The sequence below is a fragment of the Budorcas taxicolor genome, chromosome 7, assembly GCF_023091745.1.
Source record: "Budorcas taxicolor isolate Tak-1 chromosome 7, Takin1.1, whole genome shotgun sequence".
NCBI classification, from domain to species: Eukaryota; Metazoa; Chordata; class Mammalia; order Artiodactyla; family Bovidae; genus Budorcas; species Budorcas taxicolor.
The window spans coordinates 89,639,304-89,657,220 of record NC_068916.1 but is presented as its reverse complement, the minus strand read 5'-3'; the positions used below and the strand labels follow the sequence as shown (position 1 = coordinate 89,657,220).

The following is a 17,917-nucleotide window of genomic DNA, read 5'->3' as shown; positions in this document are numbered from 1 at the left end:
CACTCTCCTCTTTCACTTTCATCAAGAGGCTTTTGAGTTCCTCTTCACTTTCTGCCATAAGGGTGGTGTCATCTGCATATCTGAGGTTATTGATATTTCTCCCGGCAATCTTGATTCCAGCTTATGCTTCATCCAGCCCAGCGTTTCTCATGATGTACTCTGCATATAAGTTAAATAAGCAGGGTGACAATATACAGCCTTGACATACTCCTTTTCCTATTTGGAACCAGTCTATTGTTCTACGTCTAGTTCTAACTGTTGCTTCCTGACCTGCATACAGGTTTCTCAAGAAGCAGGTCAGGTGGTCTGGTATTCCCATCTCTTTCAGAATTTTCCACAATTTATTGTGATCCACACAGTCAAAGGCTTTGGCATAGTCAATAAAGCAGAAATAGATGTTTTTCTGGAACTCTCTTGCTTTTTCCATGATCCAGCAGATACTGGCAATCTGATCTCTGGTTCCTCTGCCTTTTCTAAAACTAGCTTGAACATCTGGAAGTTCATGGTTCACATACTGCTGAAGCTTGGCTTGGAGAATTTTGAGCATTACTTTACTAGCATGTGAGATGAGTGCAATTGTGCGGTAGTTTGAGCATTCTTTGGCATTGCCTTTCTTTGGGATTGAAATGAACACTGACCTTTTCCAGTCCTGTGGCCACTGTTGAGTTTTTCAAATTTGCTGGCATATTGAGTGTAGCATTTTGACAGCATCATCTTCCAGGATTTGAAACAGCTCAACTGGAATTCCATCACCTCCACTGACCCTTACTGGTAGACAAACTGGTAGATAATGGTTGCTGCTGCTGCTGCTAAGTCACTTTAGTCGTGTCTGACTCTGTGCGACCTCACAGACGGCAGCCCATGAGGCTCCCCCATCCCTGGGATTCTCCAGGCAAGAACACTGGAGCGGGTTGCCATTTCCTTCCCCGAGGCATGAAAGTGAAAAGTGAAATGAAGTCGCTCAGTCGTATCTGACTCTTAGCGACCCCATGGACTGCGGCCCACCAGGCTCCTCCATCCATGGGATTTTCCAGGCAAGAGTGCTGGAGTGGGGTGCCATTGCCTTCTCCAAGATAATGGTAGACGAACATGTATACTGTACACAAAGGAAACCATTCTGGATTATTTCTGCATATTTTATTGAAACATTGGTAACATTAAAAAATAAGGTATATGTTATTTATGTGTTTTAAAAGTCCAGATATAAATATGATTCTATTACTTTTTCAGCTTCTATCTACTTGTAAATCTGAACATATATCCTCAGTGTTTGATTTCAACTTAAGAATTCTATTCAAAAGCTTATTTCTTCTTCAGCTATACTAATATCAGTATATTAAAAAATCATTTAATAGAGTTTACAACAGCCATGGCTAAGTAGTACTGAACTTACATTGTAATTATCACTGTGCATTGCCCCAAATTTTCCCAAAGACAGTGAATCAAACAGAAATCAGAGAACAGAAAAAAGACCCCATTGTTTTTTTCTTGGTGTAAAAAGGCACCCTGACTTCTGCTTGCTGTAGGTTGAAGTTTGCAAAACGATGATGTCTTCTATGATGCTACCCACGAAGCCAGTAATCAATCACTCCTAAAGTGATTTCTGATGAACTTTAAAAGGGCAGATAACAAAAGAATTTGACAGAGGCAATAAAGGTGATAAACTGATTGCAATAATAAGATAAAATGTTTATTTGAAAGGTATATTCATATTCCGCCTTTGAATAAAAACAGAAAGGCAGCGAACTTCTTCTACCCAGGGGGATGTATAACCATATATTCCACTTTCCACTTCTACATGAGGGGAGAATTGGCAACAGAAGGCAAGCTGCTATTAGGAACTGTTTGAAGAAAGATTGGGATGATTGGGAGTCCAGATACTGCCTGTGCCTGCAGTCCAGTAAAATGTTTCAAAGGTGATTATTCATTAGAAAGTGAATAATCCACTGTTTTTTAATTGCAAAGGAAATTAAAAACTGCATAAATTTGAACTATACTCATAAAACTCTTCAAAATATAAATATTTCAATAATCCTAAAATTAACATAATTTTTCTAAATGCCTTATTCCTAACCACTTCATTTTGCCATACACAATGAGATTCAAGACTGCCCAAAAGTAACTCAAAATACGTTTTAAAACTGAATACAAATATATACACATAAAGGCATAAATAAATACAAAGTATATATGTAAACACACACATGCACACATACACACACCCCAAACCAAGAAAATGCATGTAGGAATTTAAACTGACAATGTCATGCTCAGGTACTCTGATTCAGAAATTGGTGCTAAATTTATAAGTAAGGTTACTGAACCTACCTTCAAAGGTGGTATACCTTGGGTCAAATTCAATGATTCCCTCTGCATTATCATTTTTCATTATGATGATTCGGACAACGGAGATGTTTCCTATTTCAGGAGGTTGGTCTATTTGAAGTCCGTTTTCTTGGATGGTAAAATCATACCCTCTTGCAAAGTCATAAAAAATAAAATAAAATAAACTGAGTACATAATTGCTTAGCATGAATTGAAGAAGGGTCCTACTAGCTCCTGTAATTGAGTCTTATGAAGCTCAACACGAAAATACTTTTCTTTTCTGAAATGATGTTTGAAATAGATTTCTGCACTGCTCTCAGTTATTACTGCCTGGATAAAATAAAAACTAATATACTGTCACTAAACATAGGCCATGGGAAGATAATAAAACTATAAGCAAATTGGGAAGAAGTTGGAAAATTAACTTCTAGGGCTAGGAAGGTACCGCTGAACACACACTAAACCACTTTAGTCCTTCCTTCAATTTCCAAATTCTACCTAGTATTTTTAACCTACCTAGCTTTGAAAGCTCATTAATATGATTATATATAAGGCAAAATTAGAAAACTGGGCATTAAAATATTAAAATAAACTGTTATCAATAGTCTGAGAAGGATTATGGCTTAGCTGCTTAACATAACTTAATATCAAGGCAATAAGTTTTCTAGAAACTAGGAAAATTGGGTTTATACTATCCTTATCAGATCAAAGTAAGCCTGGAAATGTATCTGGAAGAAAAACATTACTTCCTTAGAATTAAGCTTAAGTAGGAATTGGGTTTTTTAAAAGGATAGTAATAGGACAAATGCTTCAAGCCCTACTTAGTCAAAAACACAGATATAATATCACACATAATGTGCTATGCTTACCAAAGTTCACTCAATTAATTAAAACTGACCAGCGCATGTTTTAATACATTTACTATTAGGACAAATTCATTCCCATCATCAAACACAGACTCATTTCTGGAAATTGAAGATTTGAAGGATTTGTCAGCTCACAGCTAATTCTTCCCAGGGGAATGATATACATTCTGCCTCCTTCAGGGAAATATTTTAGTTAGAAGAAAGCTTTAAAGATTGGCATTAATATCACCAATGCAAAACCATTTTCACTGCACGCACAAGTAAACTTCCTCTAAGAACTATCTAAATGCAAACATGATTCCAGTTGAAGGTTACGCGTGAGCCAGAGGTGTCCAGGTGCTCCGTACGCCACTTAAGCTCTGAGTATTTCATCCATTTCATCAGGGAACACGTGTTCCCCACCCTGTTAAGCAAGTCGCTCCCGCTAAATCAGAGAACAAGAGAGTCTCGATAGGGTTAATTCTTGATCTTCACACTACCCACCAACTATCTCTGACTCAAAAATTCCCCTGCTTTAAAAACACCTTTGGGCAAATATCCACCTCATTCATTCACAAAGAAGACAATACAGTCTTCAGAGATACTCCAAGGAAAGAAATCTCTCAGTCCAGCCCGCTCCGTGGTGTACAGACAAGAGATGGGGGAACCAAAATCAGCCCTGCCAGCTGACCTTTGACCTAGAGAACAGCTCCTCTCTTTTCTCACCAATTACTACCAGCTTACGCCGTGTTCAATTCTCTTGCTTACGCAGTGACTTCACACAATGAAAACGCATACTTTTCAGGAGAAAAAATTTATATTTTACAACGTGGTATAATTAACAGCCTTTGCCACCATGTCCTGTTCCAATGTCACGTGAATGTGAGAAAAAGCCGGGGTAGACCATCTTAGAGCTTAGAATTCATCGCTGCACAGCCCAGCTCTGACTCATCCTTTCTCTCTTTTTTCTACTTTTACCTTCCCAGGAGTTCCACCTCCGTCATCACGAGGGAAAATTCCTCAGGACCTTCAGGAAGGCTGTCATCAAGGATTTCAATGTGCACGCTTTTCACCGTCTCTCTGGCTTCAAAGAGGAGCTGCACGGGTGGAGGCAGGAAGTCCACGCCGACCTCGGCTGTCCCGCTCACAGCCTCCAAGCAGAGCCTCACGCGGCCGAAAGACCCACCCGATCGGATGACTGTGAGGTTAACCTGTGCGAGAAGCAGTGTTTTTTCATTTGGTTTGGGTGAGTACTCTACCAGGCCAGACTTAATTTTGAGCGTCTCTAATTTTACTTACCAGGATTATTTGGAAGTTCTATGCAAATTGATAAAAAAAGTATATAAAGCCGACATTAAAATGACAGCAAGAGCACATGAGATCAGCTGTGAAGACTTGAGAATGTGAACGTAGAAACACATTTTAAAGATCGCTTGTGATTCAAAAGATAAAAAGTGACATCTACGGCTTTAAGCATTTCACGCGCTACCTTTCGTACTTCCTCCGTCACTCGCAGCTGCTCTTGAGAAAAGGCGAACCGGCCATAGGGAAAGTCACTAGCCACCATGGTGATGTTGGCGGTGGTGCTAGACTCGCTCAACAGTCCGCCCTCGCTGACCCCAGTGAGCTGAAACTCATAGAAACGCTTTTCCTCGGGGAGGTCATCGGTCAAAGCCTAGAGACAGACAGAAAGAGCCATTCGCAGCAGAATCTGAACATTTCAAGAAAAATATATGTCACATAAGCAACGGCAACAAGCTGTGATATTAAGCCTACCCCCCAACCACACACGCACACTGACAGCAAAGGGCGTGACAGCAATCAATAACCGAGATACCTGTATCACTACAATGGCCGCAGACTGTCCATCTCGCATCCTGAGCTTTCCTGATGTTTCAGCAAATTCCTCCAAGGAAGGAGGGACTATCCTCCAGGACACTGTGACCTCCCCAGAAATCGCTGGGCCACGAATAAGGCTACAACAATGTAACATGTATATTTCAATACATTTTTATTGAAAGAGCTTTTCCTAGATATTTGCTGTATCCTTCAACAATAAAAATTTTTCATTTATTTCCAGAACATTATGCACTTTTTTAAAACCTGGTATTAGAGTGCAGTTCATTTATACTGCTGTATTAGTTTCAGCTATAAAGTGAATCAGTTATGTAAGTACATATATCCACTCTTTTTTAGATTCTTTTCCCACATAGGTCATTACAGAGAATGGAGAAGAGTTCCCTGTGTTATACAGGGTTCTTGTTAGTTATCTATTCTACATATCAAAGTAAAGTTAAAGCGTTAGTTGTTCAGTCCTGTCCTACTCTTTGCGACCCCATGGACTGTAGACCGCCATGCTCCTCTAGCCAAGGGATTCTCCAGGCAAGAACACTGGAGTGGGTTGCCATTCCCCTCTCCCGAGGATCTTCCAGACCCAGGGATCAAACCCAGGTCTCCCATATTGCAGGCAGATTCTTTACCATCTGATCCACTGGCAAACCCCCATTTTACATATAGTTGTGGGTATATATTGATCCCAACCTCCCAATTCATTCCTCCCCCACCCTACCCTCTGGTAATCATAAAGTTTTGTTTTCTGCATCTGTGGGTCTATTTCCTTTCTGTACATATGTTCATTTGTACCCTTTTTTAGATTCCACAAATAAGCAATAGCATATGATATTTGCGTTTCTCTGCCTGACTTACTTCATTCAGTACCACAATCTCTAGATCCATACATGTTGTTGCAACTGGCATTATTTTATGAATATTCAGTTCAGTTCAGTCGCTCAGTCGTGTCTGACTCTTTGCGACCCCATGAATCCCAGCACACCAGGCCTCCCTGTCCATCACCAACTCCCGGAGTTCACTCAGACTCACATTCTTTGCATTTAAATAACCTTATCTATCAGCTATAAAGCAAATGAAAGTTGGATAATCCCAAGACAACACCCAAAATACTGAGCTTGTGTAAATCTGCTTGACAAGAATACTGGCAAAAGCTGAACACTAAAAGTATAAGGTTGAAAGGAATTTTTAAAAAATGTATGTAGAGATTCTTCACGTACGACACAAAGTACAAAGCTCAAATAGACTGAAGAACAGGAAACACTTCATACATGTAATACTACTGGAAAAACAACCAAAAAGATAAAAGTTTTAACATAAATCCAGCTACTTTATTGATCGTTGCTATTCCACTCCTCATGAGAGAATTTATAACAAACAAAATTGCCTATGATCATAATGTGGTTGTTTTGTTTAGTTGCCGATTTGTGTCCATATTTTTTGAGATCCCTGGGATATAGCCCACCAGGCTCCTCTGTTCCTAGGATTTTCCAGGCAAGAATACTGGAGTGGGTTGACATTTCCTTCTCCAGAGGATCTTCCCAACCCAGGGATCTAACCGCATCTCCTGTGCCTCTTGCATTAGCATGCAGGATTCTTTACCACTGCACCAGCTGGAAATATCTTAGTTATATAACAGATTCTAATTTTAGAACATCTTAAAATCTTTGATTCAGATGATTTTTTAAGGAATGATTTTGAAGCTCAGATACAAAAGTAGCTCCTATTTTATGGCAAAAGTGACAAAACAGGGCTGAGAGCTAGACGTTGCTGAGATCTCTTGATGTTGTTCAATGTGCTTTCCTCGTCACGGGCTCTGCAAATCATCTAAAAACCACAAGCCTCAGATTTAACATCAAGACAGGTCAAAACATACCTTCACTGTTTATCAAAAATGTGCTCTCGCCACAGGATTGTACCAGTTTATAAGAAGAATATGTCTGCACTGAGAACAATGTATTTAGGGCACAAAAATGCTAATTAAATGCAACTTCAAAATTTTCACCTGGGCAATAAAAATCATGAAGTCCTTACCTGATGATGGCAGTACCATTATATTTTGCTGAGGGTTCTCCAATGAGGACGTGCCTAGATGATGCAGCTATCCCAACTTCTCCAGATGCTCCCTTATCTCCTCGAATGATTATTGATGCGCTACCTGAATTCAAGATGATACATAATACCGCTCATGTAGAAAACACATGTATTCACTTAATACACGCCTGGCAAAGTTCTAAGGGATTTACATATACAAATCCTGTGAGTTAATCTTCATGATAAGCATATAAGTTAGGTACTAATGTTATCCTCATTTTACCAATGAAGACATGTAAGTGCGGAGAGGCACTGAAGACACTATGGCAAATGACTTGCCCACGATCACATTTTAATGAAAAGGATGAAGTGGGCGGTACTTCTAATACCACTCCCATGACAAGCAAGTATGGGACTGCATTCTACCCTATGCATTAATCCACTTCTACAGGAACCATTCTGCAGTTCACTATAATTGGCTATGTGGCTCTATCTGTTAGCTATGTAGCAAAAGCAAGAATTGTTGGGGACCCATTTTTTTTTAATTTTCTGACAATCATTTGCTTCTAAGTGTTTATAAAATGTGTCAAGTATTCCTACGAAAATGGAAATAAAAATCGTATCAAGTAATCTGTGTTCATATCATAATCTGGTAGTAACTTAAATGAGCTTGTTTCCAGAAGCACACATTAGAGTTTCAAAAAACAAAGGACTGGATTATTCCACTATCACTTTCTGTGGCAATGGATTAATAGCGCCAACAGTGGTTTGTCAAGTGTAAGTATGTCACAGTTAGGAATACATAATGCATTTTTTTATATTAACAAATGATTTACCTCGATCCACTGGTATACTCTTGTTCTTGCATCTAATTAGTCCATAGAAACATCAACTCTGCTGTGTAACACAATGTAAATAACTGAGCTAACTGACTTACGATTTATGCAAGAATATAATGCAAAGATATGATTGACTCAAATGCCTGAAGCAAAGTACTCTCGATAAAAATGCAAAAAGATTAAGTACCCCAGGTGACATCTAGGGTGACAGTATATGATACTCTCTACAATTCTAAGAATTTCCTTGGCCACAGAATTCTGCTTCTTTGGCCACAAACCCTTGCACAGGATGAAGTTCTTAATTTCGAAATAGGACATGCAACAGGAACTAAGCTTTCATATCAACATTGCTGTGCCATTTTTTATGGGCATTACATAATGAAACCATTTTAGCACCATTAATCTTCTTTCTCCAGATGTAAGAAACAAATTTTCACATGGACCTTGGGAAATGAGAACTATGATACCTGTTTCTGAAATGTTGAAATATCTAAGCAGTTATTTTATGACGAAAACAGGTATAGATAGGCTGAAAGAGACATAAATAACAGGCTAAGTTTTAAAACAACATTACAAAAGTAACGGTGGTCATTTTAAGTATGTGTAGAAAATACAGATACTCAAAAACCACTATCAACATTTCAAGTAAATAATTCCTAATGTTTATGACATGCACATGAAAAAGTGGGATTATACTGAACATGTTATAAAGCCAGTTTTATGAATGTAAAAATTATCCATGTAATTGAATGTTCTTAATTTTGATGCAAGTAAGACTTTTTCTGCCACGTTTTTTGAATACCTGCAGAGTATTCTGTTAAATGTAACCAGTCCCCTGCTGTTGGGTCATTTAGGAAGCTTTCATATTTTACTTTATGAACATTACTAAAGTAGACATCTTTTTTTAAAAAAAATCACACAGCTAAGTAGTATGAAAACCCTGGCATGTGACCCTACCAATACTGCATATTATAATTTTAGCTTTAAAAAGTCCTTAGCTGTCACACAAGTAGGAAATAACATCCTCATGTTTTAACAGACATTTTATGAATTATAAAAACAAACACTAACCATCATTATAGCTACTGATTATTTGGTCACATTTTTCCAAAAAACTACTTTTTAATTTCCAAAAATGTCGCTCTTTCTCACCTTTTACTGGAGATATTTCTACCTCATCAACTGAGAGCAGCTGAATGGTGAAACGCCTGTCCTCCTCCAGCATGGCGTCCTGAAGTGCGTGCAGCACAATGGTCTTCTGGGAATCAGTCTACACCAAATGAGAGGAGAACACGTGTTTGCAGAGTGGCCAGACTTAAATTTTGAATGTTCTCATCAGCAGAATGACATTTAAGTTCATAAGCATTTTTTAAAGATACCCTTTCTTTAAACCCTTTAGAATTACGGGTTTCTTCCAGAGATAATTATTACATAAAAAGTAGCTCTGAGCAAAAATCCCATTAAAATTCTTAACAGGAAGAAAGGAAAAATTTTTAACACAACTTTCAAATTTACTGAAAATGTTCACCCACTGAGAGTTGAATCACTTGAGTTAAATGGCCACAGCATGATGTAAATAAATCACAGTGAGAGGTTTAATACTTATAAGGGTTATCTACCTACGACCCCTTTTTGCTACTTGCTTTCTACCCACTCCTGCTTCCTTCCTATTCCTTCCGCAGGTGTTGATCTCAAAAGACCTCATATTATTCCTTCCCTCTCTGGTCTTAACACTTAGCTCAGTAATTTCTTGGAACATATGGTAAGTTTTCAGTACAGACTGGAAGAGAAAGAACAAGGAAAAGCAAATACACAGAAGACAACAAGCTTAATACTTTGCGATGTAACCATGACAGAAATCATTTTTATCTTTAAGGTCTCCTCCGAGGCTGACTGAAAAAAGTCCAGTTTTTCCCATGCATCACTGAATAATTTTCCACTGTTTGAATTCTGCTGTTTATTTCTTCTTATCTCAGTATTGCAGGCTTCCCTGGTGGCTCAGTGGTAAAGAAGTCGCCTGCCAGTGCAGGACCTGCAGGTTCGATCCCTGGGTTGTAAAGATCCCCTGGAGAAAGGAATGGCAATCCACTCCAGTATTCTTGAGTGGAAAATCCCATGGACAGAGGAGCCTGGGGGCGGATACCGTCCAAGAGGTGGCAAAAGATTCGGACATGACTTAGAGACTAAACAATAAGCATCTTAGTTCGGCAATCATCTTTTCTTTGAGATTTTTATGTATTAAAAGTATTATTTTAATCGCTTCACTCTAGCTGCTCTTCAGAGTTCTTTTTTTCTATTTTATAGTGTCTATACTTCTTAAAAATCTTATATAAGAGCTGCTAGGAAAATGCATAGTTCCTGCCCGACAGGAGTGCACTCATGGAAAAACTAAACTAAAATCTAAATCTAAACTTCCTGGAATACAGTAAACCACCCTCACCCCTCTACTTTGCACACACTGTCAACTAGGTGAACTGTGTGCCTAGCTACACAGCCATTTGTTAGAGTGGAGATATAGGTATGTCAGAGCTGAATATCCAAGAACAACAAAGCTATTATGCAGAAGTAAATGAAACGCACCAGATTGTGAAGCAAAGAACAAGATGGAGGGAGTCAAATCCAGGGTCACCCACAAGCTTATCCCTCCTGGTGTTCAGTACTCTAAACAAGGATGGCCTTATTCCTTGGGGGAAAGATCAGACAATTTGCCACTTTGGCATGAATATCCTGCTAACATCAGACAACCTTTCTAATCATCTGGGAAGCAGATCTAGTGATTAGAATCCGGTAACTGAAAACTGACTGCTCATTATTACTATGTGAAATCTCCAAAGAAATTTCAAAGTAATCTCTAAATTCTTCTCATGCCAAGTGAGGATTTTACAGAAGGCTAGGGCATGTAACTGAGAGGTCTCCTGGGCCATCACACATCAGAATCTAAGATGTGAGTGGCTGAAACATCTGTGACATCTGACATCCAATTCCATTAGAGAAACCAATACCTCAAAAAAGGCAGCAGAATGTCCCAAGTGGCAGATGGATTGCCAGAGGGCATCACTGACTCCATGGACTATACAGTCCATGGAATTCTCCAAGCCAGAATACTGGAGTGGGTAGCCATTCCCTTCTCCCTTCCTAACCCAGGGATCAAACCCAGGTCTCCCACACTGCAGATGGATTCTTTACTAGCTGAGCCACCAGGGAAGCTCAATCACCAATTAGAAAATTGAAAGAAAAAAAAAAGTATTTGCTTCTGTGTTGCTTGGTGTTGAAAGCTCTCATAAAAGGCCACTAGGCTAAAAAAAAAAAATAGACTATGTTTCATTGGAATTATCTTATCTTTAAATGTATGGTCAGTTTTCTTTTAGAAAACCACCTCGGGGACCTTCTACTCTCTTATTTTTTATTTCGTTTACAGAAATTCACCTGCTTAGACTTTCTACATCTACTACATATCTATTAGAATCAATTTCATATATGTGTTTACATTTATTTGTCTAGATCTATACAAAGTAACAGAGAAGGCAATGGCACCCCATTCTAGTACTCTTACCTAGAAAACCCCATGGACAGAAGAGCCTGGTAGGCTGCAGTCTACAGGGTCACTAAGAGTCAGACATGACTGAGTGACTTCACTTTCACACATTGGAGAAGGAAATGGCAACCCACGCCAGTGTTCTTGCCTGGAGAATCTCAGGGACGGCGGAGCCTGGTGGGCTGCCGTCTATGGGGTCGCACAGAGTCAGACACGACTGAAGTGACTTAGCAGCAGCAGCAGCATACAAAATAATCTCTTAAAATTTTATGCTTTCTCTTTTAACAGTTCTTTCTTACTTGGTCTTATCCTGTGAGACTACTTTTTGTTGCTTTTTAAAAAACGTATCCACCAATTCTACAGTTTTTCTGGGTTTTAACTAATTCCCTTTTGTTTTCATTGTTATGAATTTAGGAATGATTTATGCGAACGGGAAAGTAAAAACCATGAAAGACTGATAAATCCAGACTCCCCAGTTTCTTTAGTCTTCTTGTCTATCCAAAAGCCAATCATACTATCGCATTTACCTTTGATACGTACTATCTTAAATTTAGTTGGGGAAGGCCAGCCTCCATCCTTCTTTGTGAGCTTCTTGCTATTCTTGGTCTTTTACATCTCCATAAAGGTTTAAGAATCAGCCTGTCAATTCTCTTTCACTTTGCCATCCCTCCTTCCAGGACAAAAGACCTCAGAGTCTGGCTGATAACTACTAGTTGGCTCTAGTTAGAATGGATTCACTGAAACCCTGTGCTCGGATTAACTGGGAGGAAGGTACAGCCAGGATTCCTTCCGAGAGGCTCTGTGTTCCATGCTTTAGGGCCGAAAGTTCTATGGGTAAGAAGACATCATGGATCATTTTAAGCAGGAGATGGCAAAACAAGATCTTCCTTTCAGAAAGGCAGGAGGAGAAAGCACGAGATAGTTGGATGGCATCACCGACTCAAGAGACATGAGTTTGAGCAAGAAAGACAGGGAAACCTGGCATGCTGCTGTCCATGGGGTCACACAGAGTTGGACACGACTGACCAACTGAATGAAAAAAATAAATCAGAGGCACAGATAATGGACAGAAAAAAGATCTGGAGTGGGACCATCAGTTAAAAGATTACCCAAGGAGAGATGATGGAGGCATCGACTGTCACAACCATGACAGTGTAGGAGGATAGAAAGGGTATTTAAAAGGGAAAACTGACCAATCTCAGTTGTCAAATATATGCAAGAGTTACAGGACAGATGGAGATGGGGATGACAGCTGGATGTCCGGCTTGCTTGACTGGTTTTGCCCTCAAACAGGGGAGGCAATGCGGACAGCAGAGTAGTTTTAATGGTTGGATATAGGCAGTGTCGAAACTAAATTTCATTTCAGACATTTAGGGGTGTGTATGTGTGTAATTTTCCCATGGTGCATATGATTTCAAAAAATTCCAGACATAGTGAATACTGTTAATATCAAATGAATTTATAAGCAATACTATGGAAAAGAACATCAAAGACAAATTAAAGAAAAACTGCAGGCATCCTGACAACGACTATACCTCATCAAAATGAAGCGTCCCACTTAAAGGACTGAGGTCATCCTTAGCCATCTCATCTATGGTCCACTGAAGTCGGACAGCTCCTTTACCTCCTGGGGACCGGACAACTGTCAATGTCACGTATGAATCAGGGTCATCAGACAAAAGGGATTCATCTACCATTACCTGAAAAAGAGAAAATCAACCGCAATTTCCGAATCTAGAGTTTTATTCGTGGCATGTTATAATACAATCATGTGGCAGAAAACAAAAAAAAAATGCTTCACCAAATCCCATTCTCTTTTTATCCTAGACACTCAGCTACTTGGCATTTCCTATCCTCTTTTGCAATTAGGTGGAGACTGTTACTGAATATCTGGCCCCAAAAATATAGGCAGAGCCTGCTAATCATAGCCTGGCCATCAGTTTCCCACACAATCTCCATATCCCCTCTGTCTCCGTTTGCTGGGTGACTAGAGGAGGCAGAGTCACAGATGGAGAGTCTAGTGCCTGAGATGCCAGTAGGAGAAAAGGTATTCATAAGATCCCAACTCGGAAGAGCAACGTAGGACTTTGGCATAAAGAAGAAATAAACTATTAAGGAACTGAGATTTGGGGATTCTTTTTATGGCAGTAACACTCCCCACATAATACAGACCTAATATGAATTATATATATTGACTCTGTGAAGCAAAGTCCAAACTGAGCCTATTCCATGCATTTGCTATGTAAATCCAAAAATATGGCACAACACCTTCAATTCTCAAGAAAGACACCTATTTGGTTTTGGTTTTTTTATGACATTTTGCATTGGTGCCAAGAGTAGAGATTTGGAGCCAAATGATGTTTATTGGGACGTCCCCAATGGCTCAGACAGTAAAGCGTCCACCTACAATGTGAGACCCGGGTTTGATCCTTGCATCAGGAAGATCCCCTGGAGAAGGAAATGGCAACCCAGTCCAGTACTCTTGCCTGGAGAATCCCATGGATGGAGGAACCTTCTTACACATACTATGGGCCTTCCCAGTGGCTCAGACAGTAAAGGATCTGCCTGCAGGAGACCCAGGTTCAATCCCTGGATTCGGAAGAGCCCCTGGAGAAGGGAATGGCTACCCACTCCAGTATTCTTCCTTGGAGGATTCCATGGACAGAGGAGCCTGGGGGGCTACAGTCCATGGGGTTGCAAAGAGTCAGACACGACTGAGCAACTGACATTTTCACCTTACCTTATTTAAACCTCACAAAAACTAAGAAATCTGAGAGCCAAAGATATACATATATTTGGAGAAAAGGAATCTGGGATTTGGTTCTGATAATTTGATTCCACACTGACTGTTGTTCATACCAGTCCTCAGAGACCAAAAATATCAACTAAGAGTTAAGTGAGTAAGAAAAATAAATCCATTATTAACAAACTGAATGTTTAAGTCCTTTTTGTTTCTATAAATAGTAACATTCTAGTTTCAGCTTCACAAGTGTATTTCCATAAGTCTCTTCTTTACCCAAGGCTTTGGTATATTTAGCACATTGTCCCGGGAGCAGCTTATTAATTTTGACAGATTAATACCAATAATCGTGTCTCAGGGTTTTTCAGTTCTGAATCTAATCAGTATCACCAAATAATGCTACCAGAATATTCACTATGTGCACAAAATACTGTATCTTATAGATACATATTAAAATATAAATTCCATGTTATCAAGGGCATCTGGCTGAAAAAAAAGATAAGATATAAGGAAAGGAGCCACAAAGGGTGAGCAACAAGCTACTGCTATTATTATCAACAAGTAAAATAGCAATTGACACCTATTGAGGGTAAAGCCCAATTATATATGCTTTACATATAACAACTCACTCCTCACAACAAGAGTTTGGGCACCTTAGATCCTACTTTTAGATAATAAGACAAGTTGGAAATCTGAGGCTATTATAGTAAGACAGTAGTTCCCAGATCAAGGGTACACTAAGGTTTTGCAGTAAACTTTACAACTGCTGCTAAAATAAAATGAATAAATAAGACATTTTTTATGAATAATAGTGGAACTCTTCATTTTCTCAAAAAGTGAGAGAAACTCGTAAATACACTCCCCAACAGCTAACTCCAAAAGTGTGACAAAGTGAAAAGTAAAAACATTATTATAAGGTTTTATCAACTGGAGGCTGGACTACTTAAACCCTGAACATTTATAATCTAACCTCGGAAGCTAATAGAGAATACATTTTTAGCACACTGCATACATTTTATAAAAATAAATTGCATATTCATATATACTACTACTCTGCATATACGCAAAGAAGGCCTGGATGGAAATATAATCAATACTAATGATATCTACCTTAGAGCAGTAATATTATGGCTATTGATTTCTTTATACCTTTTGTATTTCCCAGACTTCTTAGGCTGCCTGCAAAACACTCACGGATACTCTCGTGTGAATCTTCCACCCTTTACAAAACACTTACTTCCACTCATTCCTTTCTCAAGGAAGAGTATCATAAGACTACAGCAACAGAAGTACTTTGTTCTTTTATAGTTTCCATTTTCTTATGAAGTTGAAATTTCAATGATCAAATAATTAGGCAGTTATTAGTGTCTATCTAAATTGTGGTGCAAGCCGTAGTTCTAGCCTTGCAGCCAAAGAACAGTAAAGATAATAAGCATTAGAACTATTTGCTATTATTTAAGATGATCTAAGGTGAATTGCTGCTTATCTATAAGTGACAAAATAAAGGGAATGGTGACACAGGAGCCAGAAAAGTTGTTGTACATAAAAATTATCTAAAGATTCACATGGCTGTTTCATCTCGAAACTTCCTTTGAAAGATAAAGTCATAGTAATTATGATGTAACCATTATGTCAATAATTATGATACACTTTATTTTATATTTAAGGTGTAGAGATAATTTAGTACCAGTCAGAGCTTTTCTCTCTCAGGGGCTGAACCAATAATAATTGGGCTCACTCTTGCAGGCCTTGAAAGCAGGCAGTTAAGGGGAAGTAAGAGGGGAGAGAGAAGAAATACAAGGAAACACATGAGTCAGGGGTGACTGTAGTGTTTTGTTCAATATAAATCAAGATAGAAGACCCAAGAGGTGAGGAATATAAATCTCTCTGCAGCCAAACCATCCTGGGGTCAGAATGTAACAGAATCTTTCCTTGTGACAAGGATGGCAGTCTGGCAGCAGAGCAGGTAGAGAACAGAATATCTAGACAAAAGTACCTCGTGGTCTGTCACACCCAATAATGGAAATGTGTTTTCCTTTTTAACTACTTAATACTAAGAGCTCTCATTACTATGAAACTGCCGAGGTTAGAGGACTGGCCCCTAATTCAACAGTCAACTCAAAAGAGCCTTGAGAAAAGAAGCTTTAAGTAAAGAGTAATGAAATCTAGAAAAAAAGAAAATTACCTTTCTACTATAAATGAAATGAAAAATGAGCCTAGAGGAAAGCACCCCGCACCCCCTGATATATTTCACTTACAGTCTTTTCTTCAAATCCAAATACTCCAAATGGAGAGTCATTTTGTGGAATAACAACAGTTACCACAACATCATCGCCAAGTCTGCCACCTCCAGCCACCTTGATTAAGGAAATATTGAATATCTCCATGAGCTCAAATTCATCATCATCAATTATGGTGATTTCTATCACTGCCATAACCTATAAAAGAAAAGAAGGAAGAAAGGAAAGAGGGAGGGAGAGAAAGAAGAAGGAGGGGGAGAGGCAGGAAGGGTAGAATGTGATACTAATTTTTGATGGCAAACATTTTTAGTTGCAATTTAGAAACACAGTACCAAAGAAAAAAGCAGGCATTTTTACCTGTTGTGTTAATAATGTTATTTTAAAGTCATATATTTATAGTATTTCAAAGTCAAAAGGTTTCAGTTCACTGTTTCCAAAATAAAGGAAATTATATACATAATAAAATATAGCTACAGATTCAAAAAAACAATGAAGTTTTATTCTAGAACAAAACCTATTTTAAATGTCATGCAGGTTCAAACAGCCATTGCACAAACAAAAATTTTAGTATATTTAGTATTAATATGACCTGATATAAAACCATACCACATAAATTATTACTATCTTCTGCAACTAAAGTAAATCCCTTTGGTTTCAAATTATTGTTCTTGTAATATAGGGAAAAAGACAAGAAGGAGAAAATCCAAATTCCATTATTAGAAGTTTGTGATTAGGGGTTTATTCATCTGTCTGGCTCTATGTTAAAAGATTTTATAACTTATAATTTGATCCAGCTTGTAATATAACTATTGGTCACAAAAATATTCCAGCTTTATGTCCATATTTAAAATCCTTTTTTGTATCCCAGAGGGAAATGACATAGACATTTATCAAGAGATGGTTCTCCTACCTAAAACCACCTTTAATATAATGACAGAGAAAATGAAAAACCTGGATGTCATACTCAGGGAAACTGAGACTTGAACAAAATCAAATGCTAAAATACAAGCTGATCAAAATGCCTGCGCCTCGTCAATGCTGTGGAATACAGAATACTTCTACAGGATGTTAAATTTAAGAACAATGACGATCCGAAGGATGCTAAGTGATGGGACTTTACCTTTTTGAAAAGAATAAGCTACTGATAATATAAAGTTAGAAGGCCACCTCAACAAAAGTCAACTTGTTTCTACTTTTAATGCAAAATCTACATTTCCCTTCCTCTTAGTGGAAAATGTTTTATAGTCCAAAATTGCTAAAATCTCATGATTTTACATATGAACAGCAGACCTTTATGTGCAGGAAACTCTAGATCTGCATGCTTATCTTTTAGCAGTACTTACTATCCCCCAAGGGCAACTAGTAAGTTGATGTACACGACGCATATGTGTGTAGGCAAAATCGGACTGCACGTAAATCGACACTGCTCTTTGAAGTTACTAACGTTTTCATGATTGTTCACATGCTTTTTCCACTTACTGATTTAAAAATTTATGAAAACATCTTATGCT

At 38.4% G+C, this 17,917-nt stretch overlaps 1 protein-coding gene across 1 annotated transcript in view; it reads right to left on the bottom strand.

The window, feature by feature from the left end:
* The window catches only part of ADGRV1 (adhesion G protein-coupled receptor V1), a 535,827-nt gene that overhangs the window by 358,154 nt on the left and 159,756 nt on the right, over positions 1-17,917 (bottom strand). The window contains exons 58-65 of the mRNA XM_052643554.1: positions 16,425-16,604; positions 12,962-13,126; positions 9,044-9,161; positions 7,053-7,176; positions 5,008-5,146; positions 4,660-4,845; positions 4,149-4,381; positions 2,329-2,477 (exon numbers count right to left, since the gene is read on the bottom strand). Of these exons, the coding sequence (XP_052499514.1) occupies positions 2,329-2,477; positions 4,149-4,381; positions 4,660-4,845; positions 5,008-5,146; positions 7,053-7,176; positions 9,044-9,161; positions 12,962-13,126; positions 16,425-16,604 (1,294 nt within the window). The remainder of the gene's footprint in view (positions 1-2,328; positions 2,478-4,148; positions 4,382-4,659; positions 4,846-5,007; positions 5,147-7,052; positions 7,177-9,043; positions 9,162-12,961; positions 13,127-16,424; positions 16,605-17,917) is intronic.